This window comes from Lutra lutra, chromosome 5 (assembly GCF_902655055.1).
Source record: "Lutra lutra chromosome 5, mLutLut1.2, whole genome shotgun sequence".
Lineage (NCBI taxonomy): Eukaryota > Metazoa > Chordata > Mammalia > Carnivora > Mustelidae > Lutra > Lutra lutra.
In genome coordinates, this window is record NC_062282.1 from 136,153,798 (window position 1) to 136,173,484 (window position 19,687).

The window sequence follows — 19,687 nt, forward strand, 5'->3', positions numbered from 1 at the left end:
CCTTACTTGTGTTCCCTTTCTTGCATCTCTCTTGTGTCAAATAAATAAAAAAAATCTTTAAAAAGAGAGAGAGAGAGAAATGGATTTTTTTTTTAAACCTTGAGGCCCAGAGCTGCACTAATATTTGAAGGCGTCCCCAGATAGTCTCTGAGGTCTGCTGATGGCAGTCACCGCCTCTCCCACCCGGCATGCCCTACGTCTCCAATACCTAAATGGCTACACATTATTATGTTTGGAAAATGGAAGAACGAAACTAAAGAAAGGGGTAAACTCTGTAGGACAGAACTAGAGGAAACAGGGAGCATTCACCCAGGGAATGTGTGGCCAAGAAGACAGCCTGGGGACGAGCTGGCAGCAGGCTGGGCAGGCCACTCCCGCTTACAGAGGTCACCAAGCAGGGCTCGCGAGGCACTACCAAACTGCCACCTGGTTGTACCTACCCAAACTGTTGTCGCTGCTCGTGGGCCAGGACGCAATTCTATCCCGCAGCTTCTTCTTTTGACAGGAGTTGTCTGACTTCTCAGAAAGACCTACTTCCTCCTTCCTGATTTCTCGGACGAGCTGCATGCGGCACCTTGTAAAATCCTGAAAGGAAATCTTCCCATGTTCATCTGCACCCAGCTGGTTCATGATCTCAGCCACAGACTCCTCCATATTCAGTTGGCGACAGACCATCAACAAGTCATTTCTACGGGAGGGGTGAACAGAAGAAGACTCGTTAGGAGAGACATTGAGCTGGAGAACGCGGTTAATGGGGGAGAAAAGTGCATTTCTTGAGTATATCCACACTGAGGAAACCTAGTTCCAACTTTCTTATTGCTTCTAGAAAAGTGGTAAGTGTGGAAAAAGACCTCTTTCATTGGGTGATTCTAGACATGAACCCTATTTAATTATTTGGGAGAGGGAGGCAACTCTGAATCCTTCGGTTCTCTTTTTCTTCCTGTCTCCTCTCTCCCTCCCTGTCTTTCTTTCAAAATCGATCAAGCACCTGACTTCTCACTATAAGATAACATTTCGGAACATCGAAAAGACATTGTTTCTACTCTCGGCAGAGTTTAAAACCTAGTCCAATTATAAAAGAACAGCAAAAACTTTAACAAGCTTGGTTTTCAGCTTTCTGGACCAATCAGTGAATTTTAGGACTTCTTTAAAAGCCTGTTTAGGGGCGCCTGGGTGGCTCAGTGGGTTAAAGCCTCTGCCTTCAGCTCAGGTCAGGATCCTAGGGTCCTGGGATCGAGCCCCACATCAGGCTCTCTCCTCAGCAGGGAGCCTGCTTCCTCCTCTCTCTCTCTCTCTGCCTGCCTCTCTGCCTACTTGTGATCTCTGTCAAATAAATAAATAAAATCTTAAAGAAAAAAAAAAGCCTGTTTAATCCCAACTTTCATAACTCAGTGCTTGCCCTCCTCTGGTTTTTCCTGATTTTCTCGGAGTATTTTCCACCTTCCCATCAGCAGTTAGCCCCAGACCAAGAGCAGAGGTCGAAATCCCAAATGTCCTCCAGGACTAGGACACAAGGTAAATGTGTGAAATGGGTCCTTCTAAGACAGGTAGGGTTGGTCGAGTCTGGGACCAGACTAAAGTATAACCAACTTTAATATGTTCTCAAATTTAAACAACAAAAATAAAAATAATTAAAAAGGAACAAGAACAACAACACTATGCTGGCCAAGAGCAATTCTAGAGGACATCGTTTGGCCCCCGACACATCTTTTCCATCTACACTCCTTGGGGAAACGTTCTGTTCAAATTGCTTCAACTGTACATCCCTATAAAGGTCAAAGGATTATAGAAATTAAGAGCTGGAAAAGACATTAGAAACTCGTCCATGGTCACAAACAAAGCTAACTAGTGCTCCTGTCTCAACACGCCACCAAAGTCCAATCATTTTGAGGACATGACTACTTTGATGTTTGCTGATATCTGAAACCTAACTGTGCCAAGTAAGACCAACTGCTGTCTTCCAGCCCTCCTTCACCCGTTCCTGCTCCTGGTCGCCGCTACTCTGGTCTCCCCACTGTCTCTGGGCATGCAGAATTGTCATCATTTTAATATCTTCTCCCTCACTCCTTCTTCCTTTTCATTTCTCCCTCCCTGGTCCCCAGTGTCCAATTTATTATCAAATTGCTGCTGGTCTTGTCCCTGAAATGCTTTTATATTTACTCTTAATTGGGTTTTTCAGACAATACACTAGTTTCTCCAACTAATCACCCAGCTTCCACATGCCATTCCATTTTCAAGTTTCATAAATCTTTTGACACATAGCTACATGTTTTATTTCATCTTGTGTATATGTGTGTATATATGTATACCATGTAAAAATGCCTATGTGTATATATTTATATTTTTTATGTATAGGGTAGATGAATAAATAAACATACACATGAAAAGTAGGGGTGGTAGATTAAATTATTAGTCTTAATTTTTCATGCCCTCATAGTAGTATTATATACCCATACCCTTGCCTTGGCCTCAGTACTAAGGACACTCATTGCAGGTAGGTCTTTCCTTATCCCTTAACTTCAGGCTTGACATCAAACTTGCTTTAGTCCCCTGGGATGTTAGCAGATAGATGTTTATACAGTTGGGCTTGTCCCCTGCCACTTCTGCCATCATTGTGAAAAGAACAAACCAAGGTAGCCATTAACCGTCTAGTCTGTCCCCCAAGATGAGCCATCTCAGCCAACCTATAGACCCATAGCTAAGAAGAGCCACTCCAGCTGACCCAAAGATGTGTGATCAAGGGTAAGTTCTTGTTGTTTCTGCCAATGAGATTTTGTGATTGCTCCCCAGCAACAACTAACCGGCACACTGGAACAATATTTTGTTTTAATGCATGTATATGATTATCTGTTTTACCCTTCCCTGAATACAGCCTAATATTCAGCTGGCTTCATCTAAGACTTGGGGATGTCAGGGCCCCTGGGTGGCTCAGTCAGTTAATCAGCTGCTTTTGGCTTGGTCATGATCGCAGGGTCCTGGGATTGAGCCCTGCATGAGGCTTTCTGCTCAGTGGGGAGCCTGCTTCTCCTTCTGCCCCTCCACTTACTTGTGTGCTCTCTCTCCCTCTCTCTCAAATAGATAAATAAAATCTTAAAAAAAAAAAAGGACTTAGGGATGTTTAGGATTGCTAAAGAATAATGCAAATAGAAAGAAAGGGCCAATGTTCTAATATAAAAATCTACATTCTAATATGGAAATTCCTTTTTTATATTTTCAGATAATAGTCTTAACAGTTAGGTTGGGTAGAAAATAAAGAGGTTTTTTGGGGCACCTGGGTGGCTCACTTGTTGAGTGTCTGCCTTTGGCTCAGGTCATGATCCCAGAGTCCTGGGATCAAGCCCTGCATCAGGCTCCCTGCTCAGTGGGAAGCCTGCTTCTCCTTCTCCCCTTCCCCCTCTTTGTGTTCCTGCTCTCGCTGTGTCTCTCTCTGTCAAATAAATAAATAAAATCTTAAAAAAAAAAAAAGAAAGAGGTTTTCTAAACTCCAGAAGTTCACATAAAAAGATGTTAACAGTAATATTTTCTGAATGGTAGGAAAATGGTGTTTTCACGCTTATCCTTGCCTATCTGTATTTTGTAACCTCCTACAACATACTACGCTACTTTCATAAATTGCTATGTCATTTTTCAGGTTTTAAAAATGAGGATAATAATAGCACCTATCTCAGAGCATTGTTCTGAGAATAACAGACATAATGCATGTAAAGTACTTAACGTAGTTCCTGGCATATATTAAGTACTCAATAAATAGAAATCATTATTACGATTATTTTATAATTATTGATCATAGATCTTTCACAACGCCCCAGTTTCATAATTAAGCACAAGTTGCTCAGGGGGAAAAGAGTGTTTATTGAACGGAGCGGACTGCAGCAGTAAGTGGAGCATAGGCTGCCCTCCCACCCGGCCTGTGGCCCACTTACAGATTTGGGCACCCAGGTGAGAAACGCAGCTCTGTCCAGGCCCGGGAAGCCTCATTCTACTCCACCCCCCACAAAAAAAGGCTTAAATAAAGAATTTGTGTTCTAGAAATGCCAACTCAGGAGAGAATGTGTAACGATACATTTTTATTTTCTAAGTGTGGGCCACCAAGAGGCTGATAAAAAAGATAAAAAAACAAAATACACTGCCCTCCAAGAAATAAAGTCAGATTGTAATCTTTAACTAGAAGTACTAGTTTCTAAAAACTGAATGAAAGCTAAATTTTTTTTCAGCATAGAAATCTAGAATTAGCACTGACAACTGACAACTGACTGAGGTGCGATTTAACCCCGCCTCACAGATCAGGACACGAAGACTGAAAGTCATAGAGCTGCAAATGTAACTGGAATCCCTCTGATTCCAACACTCTCACGCTTTGTATTCTATCATCCGGCACCTTGGATGTCATTGATACCTAAATTGTGGCAGGTGAACACAAGTGAGGACAGCACTAATATGAGCAGCTTGATTATCAATGGTCACTAATTAATAATCCTTTTATATTAAACCAGAGAGACCATCTCCACCTGTACATTATTATTACCTTCTATGTTAATTAAATACAGATGAAATAGTAAATTACATTTTGTTATCAACATGATAAGTTACACAGAGAGAAAAAGGTCCCAAAGCTCTCCTTTCCATATCAAGAGCTGGAACTTGCTTCAGAGTTTTACCATAAGCCATTGTGTTAGGTTGTTCAAAATGGCTCTAGGGAATTCCACTCGCTCGTGACCACACCCGTGACTTTGCCCATCTGCCCTGTGCCTTCGATCCCTCCCTTCAAAGGTGGAGGCCATTTCCCTGTCCTTGCATCTGGGTTGGCTTTGTGACTTGCTTTGGCCAAGGGCATGTTCTAGATAACATTCTAGGATCACTGAGTACAGGCCTTCGGAAGCCTTGTTGCTCCCACTTCCAGCTCACGTCCGTCCAGCTCCGTGCAATCCTGTGGCCCACTAAGACCCACAGGAGAGCTCTTCCTTCTGATGGTACTTGGCACCTGCACCATTCACACGGGGCCCAAGTATAGCTGCGTGACAATTTTGGGGTAACTGTACTAAACTTGCATCTCTCTCTCTCTCTTTGTATTATTTTCACACACTCCAGTCTTATCTTCCCAATGTGACCACAAGTTCCTGGAAGCCAGTGTTGGCTGTGCACCAGTAACCCTTAAGATCTGCCCAGCACCCAGCACATCGCCCTCTACACAGCAGATATCCAGGACATCTGTTCCAATGGGTTGACTCATAAACCTCTCAGAAGTTGGAAAATGATCACTCTTTTGAAGGGAGTCCCCAGTGGATTGGATAGTTCCCCACATAAACCTCTTTGTATTTTCTCACAGACAGCCACACATGGGATGCTCAGTAAAGTATGAATGACCAGTGGCTACCATGAAAACCAACAACAGCCCTGCAGCCTTGGTGACAGGGCAGAATGACAGCTTACCCGCTCTAGGCCAGGAACATTTCTCCAAGGAAGAGATACTGAGATCCTAAACAACAGTTGTTCACAACCAAGACAATGTAGTGGAGAACTATAGCAGTAATGCAGTACCTCACAGAAGGCACCTGCCTTAAATTTAAGAACCACCACCAAAATTTTGTATATTCTTTCAGAAAATACATTCATTGATTTTAGAAAATGTAGACAAGCGAGAAGAAGAAAACGCAAATCACACGCTGTCACTCTACCCAGCAATAACCACAGTGAAAGTTTGGGTAATGTCACAAAAATGCGGTGGACATTTTAGCCTCTAAATTTCTTCTAAATAAATAAATGTCCTCCTAGTCATTTTTTAAAATCACTTTTCCAATTGCTCTAAAAGTGTTTTCCAATTGATTCCTATTCACGTATGCGTATCTTAGCTTCAGAGGATATCACCATGAGGCAAGAAAGGAACAGATTCCAGCTTATAACAGAGAAACTGGTCAAGTCAGATAATATTTAGTTCTGGAGAGAACACCAATCACCAGGCAGCAAAATTAAAATACGACTGAAGATCGATGATTCTAGCTCAAAATTGCACGTTTTCACAATGTACAGCTATTACTCTCTGTATATAAAAGCCTTTTGTGTCTTGGCTATTCTTCTCCCTTTAACTTATAAAGAAATTGAGTAGGAAGGGAAAATTCAGTGAAGCTATTTATCATTCAGGGAAATTCATAGCTAATGGAAAAGATGGGTTTACATCTCAGAGGCTCCGAGGCAGAGAAAAACGTTATTCTTTCCCACCATGATACTAAATCCCAAAGTCAGTTGGAATGCAGGCTGTGCAAAAGCTATCATTGCTTTGAGTAAGAAGTAGATGCTTCTATTCACAATTCTCAACAGACACCTATCGTGGGGAGACCAGAAAGAGTTGCTTATGAAAAAACTAAAAAAAGTCTGAAAGTTCACTTTGCCCCTAATTGTTCAATTGGAGTCATGCAAAAATGTAATTTAGAAGACTCTAATTTCAGTTGCATAAATATTCAAAGTGTGAAAAACCATAAATAAGACATAAAAAAAAACAGGCTCTGGGCTACTGCTGGTAATTTCTGGGGATAGCTGTTGGAAGGAACAAATATATTTGCCTTTTATCATTGTTCCCGAATGAAGTAATTAAAGTGAAAAATGAAACAAATGAGGAAATTAACAAACCCATAGTTAAGATAAAAAGAGAAGAGTTTATCCCTTAAAGATAAGGGATTTCAACAAATTTCGGCGACCTATAAGAAAGATGGGAGGAGCAGCTGGCCAGGAAGACAAATGGTAATGTTGAGAATGGGGCTGAGAACAGTGGGGCCAGCCTTACCTTTCACAGCACAGAACCCAGAGATATTTCTCACCTTGATATATCAGGATACAAGGTACAAGCACTTATGGAAAAATGATCAGAGGACCCAAAGCACAAATGGTAGAAAGGGGATACCATTTTATTCGCAATTTTTTTCTTACCTCATGCATGAAGTGCTCTGATAAAAGTAAGGTTTTCAAATTAAAAAAAACCAAAGAAGTCATTAATTTGATTCAAGATATGATGGACAAAAGATTAGCATGTAAATATATAATGAATTCTTACCACGCAATAAGAGAAACATAACAACCCAATTGAAAAGCGGGCAGAAAATTAATCTAAAAGAAAACCTACATGGTCAAAAAAAATGTGAAAAGATTCTCATCCCAATCTCATTATACATAAGGAAAATGCAAATTAAAACAATGGGATACCATTTCAATACCAAAAGAGTTGGCAAAAATGACAATCTGACAATACCAAATGTTGGCAAGGAAGAAGAAACTTTTGTGTGTTGTAGGTGGAAGAAAAAATGGTACTACCTCTTTATTTATTTATTTATTTATTTAAAGATTTTATTAATTTATTTGACAGAGATCACAAGTAGGCAGAGAGGCAGGCAGAGAGAGAGAGAGAGAGAGGGAAGCAGGCTCCCTGCTGAGCAAAGAGCCCGATGCGGGACTCAATCCCAGGACCCCGAGATCATGACCTGAGCCGAAGGCAGCGGCTTAACCCACTGAGCCACCCAGGCGCCCCGGTACTACCTTTTTAGAAAGGATATGGGCAACATCCAAACCAGCAGAGTTAAACACACATTTTAACCAGAAATTCAACTTTTAGTTGTATATGCTAAAGAAACTTATGCCTGGAGGTGCCTGGGTGGCTCAATCAGTTGGGCATCTGCCTTCAACTCAGGTCATGACCTCAGGGTCCTGGGATCGAGCCCAAGATCAGTCTCCCTGCTCAGCACAAAGTCTGCTTCACTCTCCCTCTGCCCCTTCCCACACTGGACAGAACACACGCGTTCTGTCTCTCTCTCCCTCTCAAAGGAATAAAAACTTTAAAAATTAAAATTTTAGGGGTGCCTGGGTGGCTCAGTGGATTAAAGCCTCTGCCTTAGGCTTGGGTTGTGATCTCAGGGTCCTGGAATCGAGCCCTGCATCGGGCTCTCTGCTCAGCGGGGAGACTGCTTCCCTTCCTCTCTCTCTGCCTGCCTCTCTGCCTACTTGTGATCTCTCTCTCTGTCAAATAAATAAATAAAATCTTTAAAAAAAATTAAAATTTTAAAATCTTAAAATAAATAATAAAAAAGAAACTTATGCATGGATACAAGGAGAGATGCTCAATACGTGTGACAGCAAAGATTTGGGAAGAGTTTAATAATATTAATGGTCATACTGATAAGAATAGCTAATGTACATTGGATGCTTATTGTGTGTCAGGGTCTGAGCTAGTGCTTTACATATATTAATTAATATAATCCTCAAAATGCCCTATGAGGTTGATACTCTCATTAGCTCCATTTAATAAGTGAGGAAGTTGAAGACCAGAGGTGTGCAAGGATTCGTCCGGGTGCCTACCAACAACAATGAATATATAAATTGAGGTTCTGTCAGGTAATGAAACACCACAGAATGAAGTTTTTGAAAGAAATATAGGTACAATATATGATCATAAATAAATCTCAAAAAGAGTGGTGAGTAAAAACCTCAAACTAAAGAATAATATGAATAGTAGGAGAGCACTTACCTAAGTTGAAAAATATGTAAAACAACACTATAAATTATATATGGATTTACACACACACAAGTAATAAAAACAAAACCAGGAAGCATAAATATCAACTGTGAAGTGGGGAGGGAGAGAGGGAAATAGGACTAGGGAAGGGTATAAAGGGGATTTAACGTGGATCTGTAACGTCATATTGAAAAATCATAGGCAGACATGACACAATGTTAACATTCTTTCCATCTGGGTAATGGGTACATGTGTGTGTTCCTTATACACTCTGTAACATTCAGTATTTTAAGTATTTCTTAATTTAAAAATCTAACACAGAAAAAGCTAACTCAAACAAATTTGGTCTGGTCATGTCAAAGGGTAAAACAATTAAAATGAACCATGTCATTCATATCAGTAAGCACCTACAGGGCATCTCTCTTAGAATTAATCAGATTAGATGACCCAAGTGTCATTTTGCAAATTTTCTTTATCATTACCAACTACAGAGCATCTGATTCTTTTTCCCCTGGCATGATTTTTTTTTTTAAAGATTTTATTTATTTATCTGACAGAGAGAGAGATCACAAGTAAGCAGAGAGGCAGGCAGAGAGAGAGGAGGAAGCAGGCTCCCTGCCGAGCAGAGAGCCCGATGCGGGGCTCGATCCCAGAACCCTGAGATCACGACCCGAGCCGAAGGCAGAGGCCTTAACCCACTGAGCCACCCAGGCGCCCCTACCCTGGCATGATTTTCTAAGAGCGCAATGACTTGTTGTTAAATGGTCAAATTTCTCAGTACAGTTTTCCCAACATCCCTTGAGAAACATCTAGTGATTTACGGCACCAGCAAAAGTGTTTGAGCTGCCCACACTTCAGCTAAGTTTCTGGGGAGCGTCATCTCATTCCCCGTCTCTATGGCCTCACTTTCCTTCTCTGCAAAGTGTCCATACCACAGAACCCCAGAGACACATCCCAGAAACGCGTGCCACTCGCCATTTTCCATCTGATTTACCACAGCAGTACAGTTACTGCATTTCCTCCTTTCCAACGGGCAGCCAACAAATTACTCTTGCCTGCTTAGAGTCCTTTATTTGCTCCCCACAAGCCTTTCAGCTCCACCTGCAATGTCTCTCACATCCTAGCCACGGCCCATCAGAATACGGCCCACCCACTGTCTTCACACCAGCCTCCTGCCCAAGCAGGCAACCTGCGATCTAGCCCCACTGGATTTCTTTTAGTTTCCAGAAGAGGCAGTGCTGTTTTCCATTCCCATGTTTTGCACATTTGTCCCTCTGTTTAGAGCATCCTTTCCTTTGCCTTTCTTCAAACTCCCACCCGTGCTTCATAATCCATTTGAACAGCATCTCCTCCAGAATGTTCCTTAAATCTCTCAGGTAAATCGCTGTCCTATTCAATGTCCCTTCTTTGTGTAACTGATATATACTGGTGCTCCCTTTGATAGTACACTCCACTCTACAGTAATTGCCAATTTATGTTCTCTTTCTTTTACTGGGCCAGAGGCTGGCAGCTAAGGCCACTGTCTGTTTTCATAAATCAAGCTTACTGGAACGCAGGCACACCCATCTGTCTATGTATTGCCTATGGCTGCTTTCTGACTACAACAGGAGAGTTGGATAGTTATGATAAAGACTATATGACTCATAAAACCAAAAATATTTACTATATGGCCCTTTACAGAAAAAGTTTATGAACCCCCCTACTAGATTATAAATTCATAGGGAACAGGGCTCATTCTTTGTTCCTCTTCAAAACCCTAACACTGGAAATATAATAGGTGCTAAATAAATGGATAAATAAAATGTTGGGTGAATAAATAAAATGTTGGGTGAATAAATAAAATGTTAAAATAAATAAAATGTTAGAATTTGGGGCGCCTGAGTGGCTCAGAGGGTTGGGCCTCTGCCTTCGGCTCAGATCATGGTCTCGGGGTCCTGGGATCAAGCCCCGCATCGGGCTCTCTGCTTAGCGGGAAGCCCACTTCCCCCTTTCTCTCTGCCTGCTGCTCTGTCTACATGTGATCTCTCTGTGTCAAATAAATGAATAAAATCTTAAAAAAAAAAATAAAATGTTAGAATTTAGGAAAAAAGAAACTTCTATCTCATTTCTCCCTTCCTTCTTGTACATCTCAATTTGCAATCACAATCAAAACAAAACAAGTTGATTTCATTAGGTCTTAAAATATCTTCTGGTATATATGTTGGCTCCATATCCCTCAAGCCTTTAAAAAAAAATTTTTTTTAAGATTTCATTTATTTATTTTACAGAGAGAGAGAACACGCAGGGGGAATAGCAGAGTAAGAGGGAGAAGCAGACTCTGCGTCCAGCAAGGAGCCCGACTCGGGGTTCGATTCCAGGATCATGACCTGAGCTGAAATCAGACGCCGAACCAACTGAGCCACCCAGGCGCCCCCTCTCCCCCCAAGCCTTTCAATGCTGGTAGTACTCAATTCTGGCAGCACATCATAATCGCCTGTGGTGATCAAAACATACTGAAGCTCATGCCTTATGGCTGAAAGCTAAATCAGGATGGGGCAGAATGCGCAGCCTCAGTATTTGCTAAAAGGCTCCCTAAGTGCATCAGAGTAGAACGTGGGTTCTACACCCATAGTACTGAGGAAAGAGGGATTTAAGGCAGCTCAGAAACCTTAATAATAAAAACCAAACAAACAAACTCACTAGATCATGACAATTTATGTACTTGTGAGGTGAAGGGAAATAGATATTTTAGAAAAATTATCTTTGGAAGTGGAAACAAAAAGGATTCTGCTAGAAGTTAAGCTCCATAAGGATGAGAATTCTGTGTTTTGTTCACCACTGTATTACCAAGAACAGTACCTGGCATATAATAGGTGATCATAAATAAATAATGAATGTATGAGTAATTTTTTCACGTGCTTTTAATCAACCAGAAGCCCCTGATTGGAAATATTCCATTTAACTGAAATGTTATATATATGAAGAAGGCAAATTGGCAAATATAGTCTTCAGTTAATCAACAAACAACTTTCTTTAGGGGAAAAAACATGTTCTACAGTATAAAATGGTGCTTTGGGGGGCACCTGGCTGGCTCAGTCAGAACAGTATGCAACTCTTGGTCTTGGGGTTATGAATTTGAAACCCAGGTTGGGTGTGGAAATGACTTAAAGATAAAATCTTTAAAAAATAAAATAAAATGGTGATTTGGTGTTAAAGAGGAAGGCAAAAAGACCCTGCTATGGGTAAAGGCATCCCAACTCCTTTTAAAAATTCAATCTTAATTTTTAAAAAAAGGTTAGTTATACAAACGATCCAATTTAAAGATGGGCAGAAGACCTGAATAGGTATTTTTCCGAAAAAGACATACAGATGGACAACAGTCACATGAAATGATGTTCAACATCACTATCACCAGGGAAATGCAAATCAAAAACTACAATGAGATATGATTTCACAGCTGTCAGAATGTCTAGAATCAAAAACACAAGAAATAACAAGTATTGGCAATAATGTAGAGAAAAAGGAACCTGTGTGCACTGTTAGTGAAATGCAAATTGGGGAAGCCATTGTGGAACACAGCATGGAATTTCCTCAAAAAATTAAAAATAGAAACACCATGTGATCTAGTAATTCTACTACTGGGTATTTACCTAGAGAAAACAAAACATTAATTTGAAAAGGTGTATGTGCCCCTACATTTCCTGAAGCATTATTTACAATAGTCAAGATATGGAAGCAACCCAAGTGTCCATTGATAGATGAATCGATAAAGAAGATGAATATTACTTGGCCATAAAAAAGAACGAAGTAATGCCATTTGCAGCAACATGAATGGACCCAGAGGGTATAATGTTAAGTGAAATAAGTCAGACAGAGAAAGACAAATACCTTATGTTTTCACTCATAAGTGGAATTTAAGAAACAAAACAAATGTACAAATTAAAAACAAACAACACTTAAATACAGAGAACAGACTGTTGGTTACCAGAGGGAAAGGGGGTAGGGGGATGAGTGGAATAGGTAAAGGGGATGAAGAATACATTCCTTGTGATGAGCACTGAGTAATATGTAGAATTGCTAAATCACTGTATTGTACACCTGAAACGAATATAACACATATATTAACTACATGTCAATTAAAATATTTTTTTAATTTAAACATTTTGAAAAGATCAGTTGTAGCTTATAAACACATGGAATGAGATCATGGAAAGCCATGAAGGAAAAAGAAATGCCATAACAAACAAAATGGCATATGACATGCATTCTAAGAAATTAAGTGGAATCATCTTGGACCTCCCACTATGGTCCTAAAGCCAAGTCAGCTGATGTAATGAACATCCAAGCCTGGCTCAAAGTGGAGCCTACTCATTCATTCTCTCCCTCTCTCCTCGTGTGTCTCTTTCACTCATAGGAATGCACAGCTAGAAACGATGAAGCTGTTGCCTAATTTTTACTATCTCTGAAAAGCACTTTTGGTTGAGGTTACCAACTTGGTAAAAATATGGGAAAATATGAAAGACAAAACAAAAGTCAAAATTGAAAGAAGAAATACTTTGTTATTTAATTTATATTATAAAGATTTTTAAAAATTTCACACCCAATGGATTTTTTTTTTTTTAAATTAAGCTCCACACACAGTGTGGAGCCCAACTCAGGGCTTGAACTCAAGACCCTGAGATCAAGATCTGAGCTGAGATCAAGGCACCCAGTGGAATATTGAGATAAAACCTTTTGCAAAACCAGGGGCGCCTGGGTGGCTCAGTCAGTTATGTGTCCGACTCTTGATTCCAGCTCAGGTCATGATCTCAGGGTTGTGAGATTAAGCTCCATACTGGGTTAAGATTCTCTCTCTTGGGGCACCTGGGTGGCTCAGTGGTTTAAAGCCTCTGCCTTCAGCTCAGGTCATGATCTCAGGGTCCTGGGATCAAGCCCCGCATCGGGCTCTCTGCTCAGCGGGGAGCCTGCTTCCTCCTCTCTCCCTCTCTGCCTGCCTCTCTGCCTACTTGTGATCTCTGTCAAATAAATAAATAAAATCTTAAAAAAAAAAAAAAGATTCTCTCTCTCCCCCTCCCCCTGCCAAAAAAAAAAAAAAAAAAAAAGACCTTTCACAAAACCAGAATTTCCAACCATCAACCTCCTCAATATTGTCTATGGTGAAACCTGTTTTAACTCTTGTGAACTAACATTTATGGTCTTGAGTTGCACTGTTCAATATGGTAGTCACTACACACAGGTAGCTATTTAAGTTTACATTTAAATTAATTAAAATTAAATACAACTAAAAATTCACTGTCTCAGTTATGCAAGTTGAACAGCCACATTTCAAATGCTCAAAAGCCACACGTGGCTAGTGGTTACCATGCTGCACCACACAGATACAGAACATTTCTCTCATTGCAAAATGTTCTATTGAATAGCACTGGGAAAATAAAATAGAGTACAATATCTTCAAAAAGCTTCAGGCAATAGTATCAGTCAAGCAAGGAAATTGTTACAAATGTCAGTTATTACTTCTAGGTAAAGAAAGAATTATGAAACTGGAGGCATTTCCCTTGAATACAGAAAAAACATTGTGTCATAAATCTGTAGGTTCTCTTTGCAGCTGATTTTCCAATCTTGGAATCACTCCTCTTCGGAAGATACACACAAAAATGCCCCCTTTTTGCATAAGGAAATGCGATCAGATTCAAATTCATATCCACTACGCTATAACTGACAAACGAACGATAGTTGAAAGATTTATCAGACTTCAGGGGGTAGGTGGAAGGATGTGTATGTTTCCAGAGGAAGCAACAGCTTTGTCTTCTTAGACTTGAGTTACTGTGATATTAATTCCTTCTGATGTTCAGTCTGAACTTCCTGAGAGTTCGTGGAAATAATGAAGAGCCAAGATCAGTCACTGACATGATGGTCTCCCCTTCTCCAGGTAAAATGTCAAGAGTGACTAACAACCAACATTTAAGAAGATAGCATCTCAAAACAGTATTACTTTTACATGTTTTTTTAAAAGCTCTTCTATAATTCTTTTACATGTGACTGATTTCTAATACTCTTACTCTTCATTGTTTTTGGCAATCTCTCAATTTGGTGTTTCCTATTGATATTCCCGAAGAAGAAAATATTTTAATGTGTTTGTCCTTTGGATTTTTTAAATCAGTAAATTACATTTGGTATGAAGCAAGATTCATCTTATCTTCATAATGATTTGCAAAAACCTCTTAAAAGCTATCTTTGCCATCCCTGGGGGAAAATACTCATTTAGAGTATCTGTTTCAGGTGCTTTAGAATCATTACTTCGTTTAATCCTCATAATACCTTTAAAAGATATAGCTCTATTTTACAAAAGTCTATCAGTTCCTTATAAGACAGGACCTGTCCCAAGCTCCCAGCACCATGCTTAAACAGGTTGTTGGATGAATGAATGAACAAAGGGCACCTCTTCTGTAATCTCAGTGACAGACATAGAACCTCACAGTAAGCACTCAGTGAATCCTTACTAATTGAATATATTAGCAATAATGTCAGTATGACAAGTGGGTAAGTGGTTCTTAATATATAAATTAGGCAAGATCCAAAAATTAGGCAAGAAGTCACATCTGAAAGATCTAGAATGAAAGGATACTGGAAAAGTCTGCAGAGATTTAAATTTGGGGGCAAAAAAAGATTTCGGAAAGAGTTCCGCTTTTTAAAAATTATTTCTAGGTGTATTTTTTTTTTTAACAAAGTAACAAAACCTTTTCCAAAACTCAATACATCACATTTCTTTTTTTTCTAGGTGTATTTTAACAACACTTCCAGAATAGTCATCTTTTCAGATCGTTTTAGGTCACGCTTCTTTGGGGGAGATTATAGCACACACATAACACCATAATTATAAAGAGAATTGCACCCACATTTTTTCATCAAGGCAGGAAGATTCTTTTACATGTTTTTAACATATAAAGAACTCACAACCTGCTGGGCACGATAAACTTGTAACTATATTTGTTTTTCCAGTGTTGAAGAGGAGTTGCTGGAAGTGGTAATAGAAGATAAAGCAAAAATTTTCAAGTGCTCTTCAACCAGATAACCAAGGCTAATAAATTTTTTATGCTAGGCTCCAAATGTGTACCTGACCCCTGGCCCTTGTAAATGGAAGCGGTCCAGCCACAGAGCCTGCCACCAGGAACCTCAAGGGCCAGCCAGCGTGGTGGCCTCCTGCCTATCCCCATCCTTTCCATTCCTCTGTCTTTGGATCTTATTCTCTCCACCATGTAACACCCCTCTCAGTTCTTCTTGCTTCAAGCGTCCTTCGGACCTGTATGACTGACCTCCTAACCCCTATCGACTCTGCCCACACAGCTAAGGCTTGCTGCATAGGCCAGTGTCGTCACTCAGAACAGGTGATGTTGCTGAGCACCTGGGTGGCTCAGTGGGTTAAGTCTCTGACTCTTGGTTTCGGCTCGGGTCACAATCTCAGGGTCAGGATCTTGGGGTCATGAGATTGAGCCCCACATTGGGCTCAGTGCAGAGTCTGCTTGGGATTCTTTGGTTCTCCCTCCTTTTGCGCCCCGAAATAAATAAATAAATAAATAAATAAATATGACATCATTAAAAAAAAAAAAGAACAGGCAATATTGTCAATGTTTATTCTGGCTCCTTGGTTGTACTTTGGCTGGTGCAGAAACCCAAACCCTTCCCTGAGGGTGACATTGTAACACCCACAAATTTCCCCAAATGTTATTTTATATACTCTCCACCATCATTTAAAAACATCCAGCACAAAACCATAAGAGACTCTTAATGATGGGAAGCAAGCTGAGGGTTGCTGGAAGGGAGTAGGTAGAGGGAGGGGATAACTGAGTGATGGCCATTAAGGAAGTCAGGTCAGGTGATGAGCACTGGGTGTTATATAAGACTGAAGAATCACTGAACTCTACTTCTGAAACTAATAATGCACTATATGTTAATAAATTGAATTTAAATTTTTAAAGAGCAAAAAAATAAAAAAATAAAAACATCGAGCACACAGAGAATTTCTTTCTTTCTCTCTCTCTCTTTTTTAAAGATTTTACTTATTTATTAGAGAAAAAGAGAGAGACAAGCAGGGGGAGGAGCAGAGGGAGAAGGAGAAGCAGGCTCCCCACTGAACAGAAGCTGGACGGGACCCCAGAATCATGACCTGAGCCGAAGGCAGACACTTAACTGACTGAGCCACCCAGGTGTCCCACAGAGAACTTTTTCTGAGCACAAATCCATTATGTTAAAATTCTCCTAAATATCTTCCAAAGTACTTCAGCTTTAGAAAATGGCATTAAAGAAAAAATAACATGGAAGGAAATGTTACTGCACTTTTCTTTGAAGGGTAAGAAAATGCAATGTTCTTTTCATGACTAATTTTCTCTTACTCCACCACTCTCTTAGATTCTAATTAAAATATCATATCACGAAAAGCAGATGAGGCCTCATACTCTGATGACAGAAATGAGAAGGGAAAGATTTAATTTTGGTACACGCAGCAGCCGCAGGCGAGGAATTCTGTCATTGTGTCTCATTTCCTGAAGTTTTACATGAGGATATCACACTTGTCACACTATGAAAGCCAGCCAAGGCAGCAACTTTTAGAGCAATGCATCTGCCTTACAAGCTAGACAGTCACTTAAATTTGAGGAATTTTCTAGATTATTTTCAAAGACCTAATCTGGGATAGATTCATATTTTGTGGAATAAAATAAAAGGAGTGTTTAGGGGGAAAAAAGATTTTAAAATGACATAGAAAAAATAGAAGCTCAATTTACAAGATTAGATTCAACTCTGTCAGATTGATATAAAAGCTTCTGAACACTTATTTCTAATTCCCATACTTATTTTGTTGCAGTCAGGTAAGAAAACACTAGTCTGTGGGCCATTGTTTGAGCAGCACTGTTCTAGTGAATGAATGTGGCTAAAGCAATCCCTTATGCCATGGCAACAGAGGTTGTGAGGAATGGTCCAACTAGCAATAACGCCCATATCCTTGGTTGCTCCCTGCTTTTGTTCACCTAGACAGATCATTCCAAGGAAAGCCAGTATACAAGGCAACATTTAAGTCTATCTTCAGGATTAGTGAACACCGTATTGCCACAGAAATGCCATCGTAGTTTTATAGTTATAAATATATTTAAAGTCAAGCAGAGAGAGTCAATTATCATATGGTTTCACTTATTTGTGGAGCATAACAAATCGCATGGAGGACAAGGGGAGATGGAGAGGAGAAGGGAGTTGAGGGAAATTGGAAGGGGAGGTGAACCATGAGAGACTATGGACTCTGAAAAACGATCTGAGAATTTTGAAGGGGTGGGGGGTGGGAGGTTGGGGGCACCAGGTGGTGGGTATTATAGAGGGCACGGATTGCATGGAGCACTGGATGTGGTGCAAAAATAATGAATACTGTTATGCTGAAAAAATAAAAAATTAATAAATATATTTAAGTTAAAATAATTTATTAAGGGTTTTTTTTTTTTTTTCCCCCCGCTACTTGGAATCAGGAAGTAGACTTAAAACAAAGAAGAAAAAAAGCTATGCTGGGGCACCTGGGTGGCTCAGTGGGTTAAGCCGCTGCCTTCGGCTCAGGTCATGATCTCAGGGTCCTGGGATCGAGCCCCGAATCGGGCTCTCTGCTCAGCAGGGAGTCTGCTTCCTCCTCTCTCTCTGCCTGCCTCTCTGCCTGCTTGTGATCTCTGTCTGTCAAATAAATAAATAAATAAAATCTTAAAAAAAAAAAAAAGAAAAAAAGAAAAAAAGCTATGCTTACTTGAGCAAATTCAAGCATTTAGGGTTGTGGGTCAATTTGTTGAATTCAATTTACTCAAATTGTATGCAGAACCACAATTCTAAAATATTATCTATCTATCTATCTATATTTTTAAAAGATTTTATTTATTTATTTATTTATTTATTTATTTATTTATTTATTTATTTGACAGAGAGAGAGAGATCACAAGTAGGCAGAGAGGCAGGCAGAGAGAGAGGGAGGAAGCAGGCTCCCCACTGAGCAGAGAGCCTGATGCGGATCCTCAGGACCCTGAGATCATGACCTGAGCTGAAGTCAGAGGCTTAACCCACTGAGCCATCCAGCCACCCCATATATATATTTTCTTAATATAAATTATGATTAAAATACAGCATTGTGAACTAGGTGCTCTACATAACTGAACAAAAAGGGCTCCTTACGTTTTAGAAGTTTGGAATACAAACTACATCACAGATTATAAAATAGCAAGCACAGGAGGGAGATCTATAGATATAAAAATGAAAGAGAGTTCACCCAGGTTTGTGCCTGGACCTGCCGTGTTATGATAGTGGCTTAGGGAGAAATGATTAGGTTCCAACAGGCATCCTAAAAACTGTTTGGATAAGAAGGAGAGGAAATGCAGGTGAGGAAGAGGAGGAAAGGAAGCAGCAGGGTAGGGGGTAAAGGGACGCAGCTTCCCTGCAGAGGTGGCAGGGAGCCCAACCTTGGGGTGAGCATGTGATGTCTGATGTCTGCTTAGCAAAGAGAGTGGCTCAGGGGTGAAGTGATAATGGTAAGACACCATCAACACTGTAGGTTTCAAGGTCAGAACTTTAGTTTCTCTCCTGAAGGCTGAGATGATGCCCTCCTATGGTGATTTTCAATAAGCACAATAAACTAACCTCTCCATTGCCCCCACATTATCAAAACTCAGGAGCTTTCAATCATCAGCACCTCCCCCTGGTCCCCTCATCTATGAGGAAACACAGAAATATGTCTTTTTCATATTAAAGCTGTAAGCAATGGCTTCACATGGTTGGGATAAAATCCAGTGTCCCAGAGTGTTGGAAAATGAGTCCTGATCACAGACAGCAAGTCACCGATGTAACATAGAAAAATACAGAAAAATACAACCCTCAATGATAAAGGCCAGGTCTAGGACTTACAAAGCACATGGCACTCTCATACTCGGCCAGTGGGCAGGTAACTTCCACCAGGTATACTGCAGATTGGCAGGGTTTGTCAAAATAAAAAATGTACACATCATTTGATCAGCAATTTTCTTTCTAGAAATATCTATCCCACAGATAGGCTGATGTATGCAAAACTATGAATGTCCAGATTCATCCAATGCCCCACTCTTTGTATTAGCCAAAGACTGGAAATCACATAAACATCCACCGGTGGGGGTGTTATAAAGAAAATAAAGTCCATCCATACACTGCAGCGAATATCAA

At 40.2% G+C, this 19,687-nt stretch overlaps 1 protein-coding gene across 2 annotated transcripts in view; it reads right to left on the reverse strand.

Moving 5' to 3' along the window:
- Positions 1-19,687, reverse strand: part of MCC (MCC regulator of WNT signaling pathway) — a 425,078-nt gene that overhangs the window by 337,152 nt on the left and 68,239 nt on the right. For both annotated transcript variants that reach the window (XM_047730871.1, XM_047730872.1), the window contains exon 2: positions 441-688. In XM_047730871.1, the coding sequence (XP_047586827.1) occupies positions 441-688 (248 nt within the window). The remainder of the gene's footprint in view (positions 1-440; positions 689-19,687) is intronic.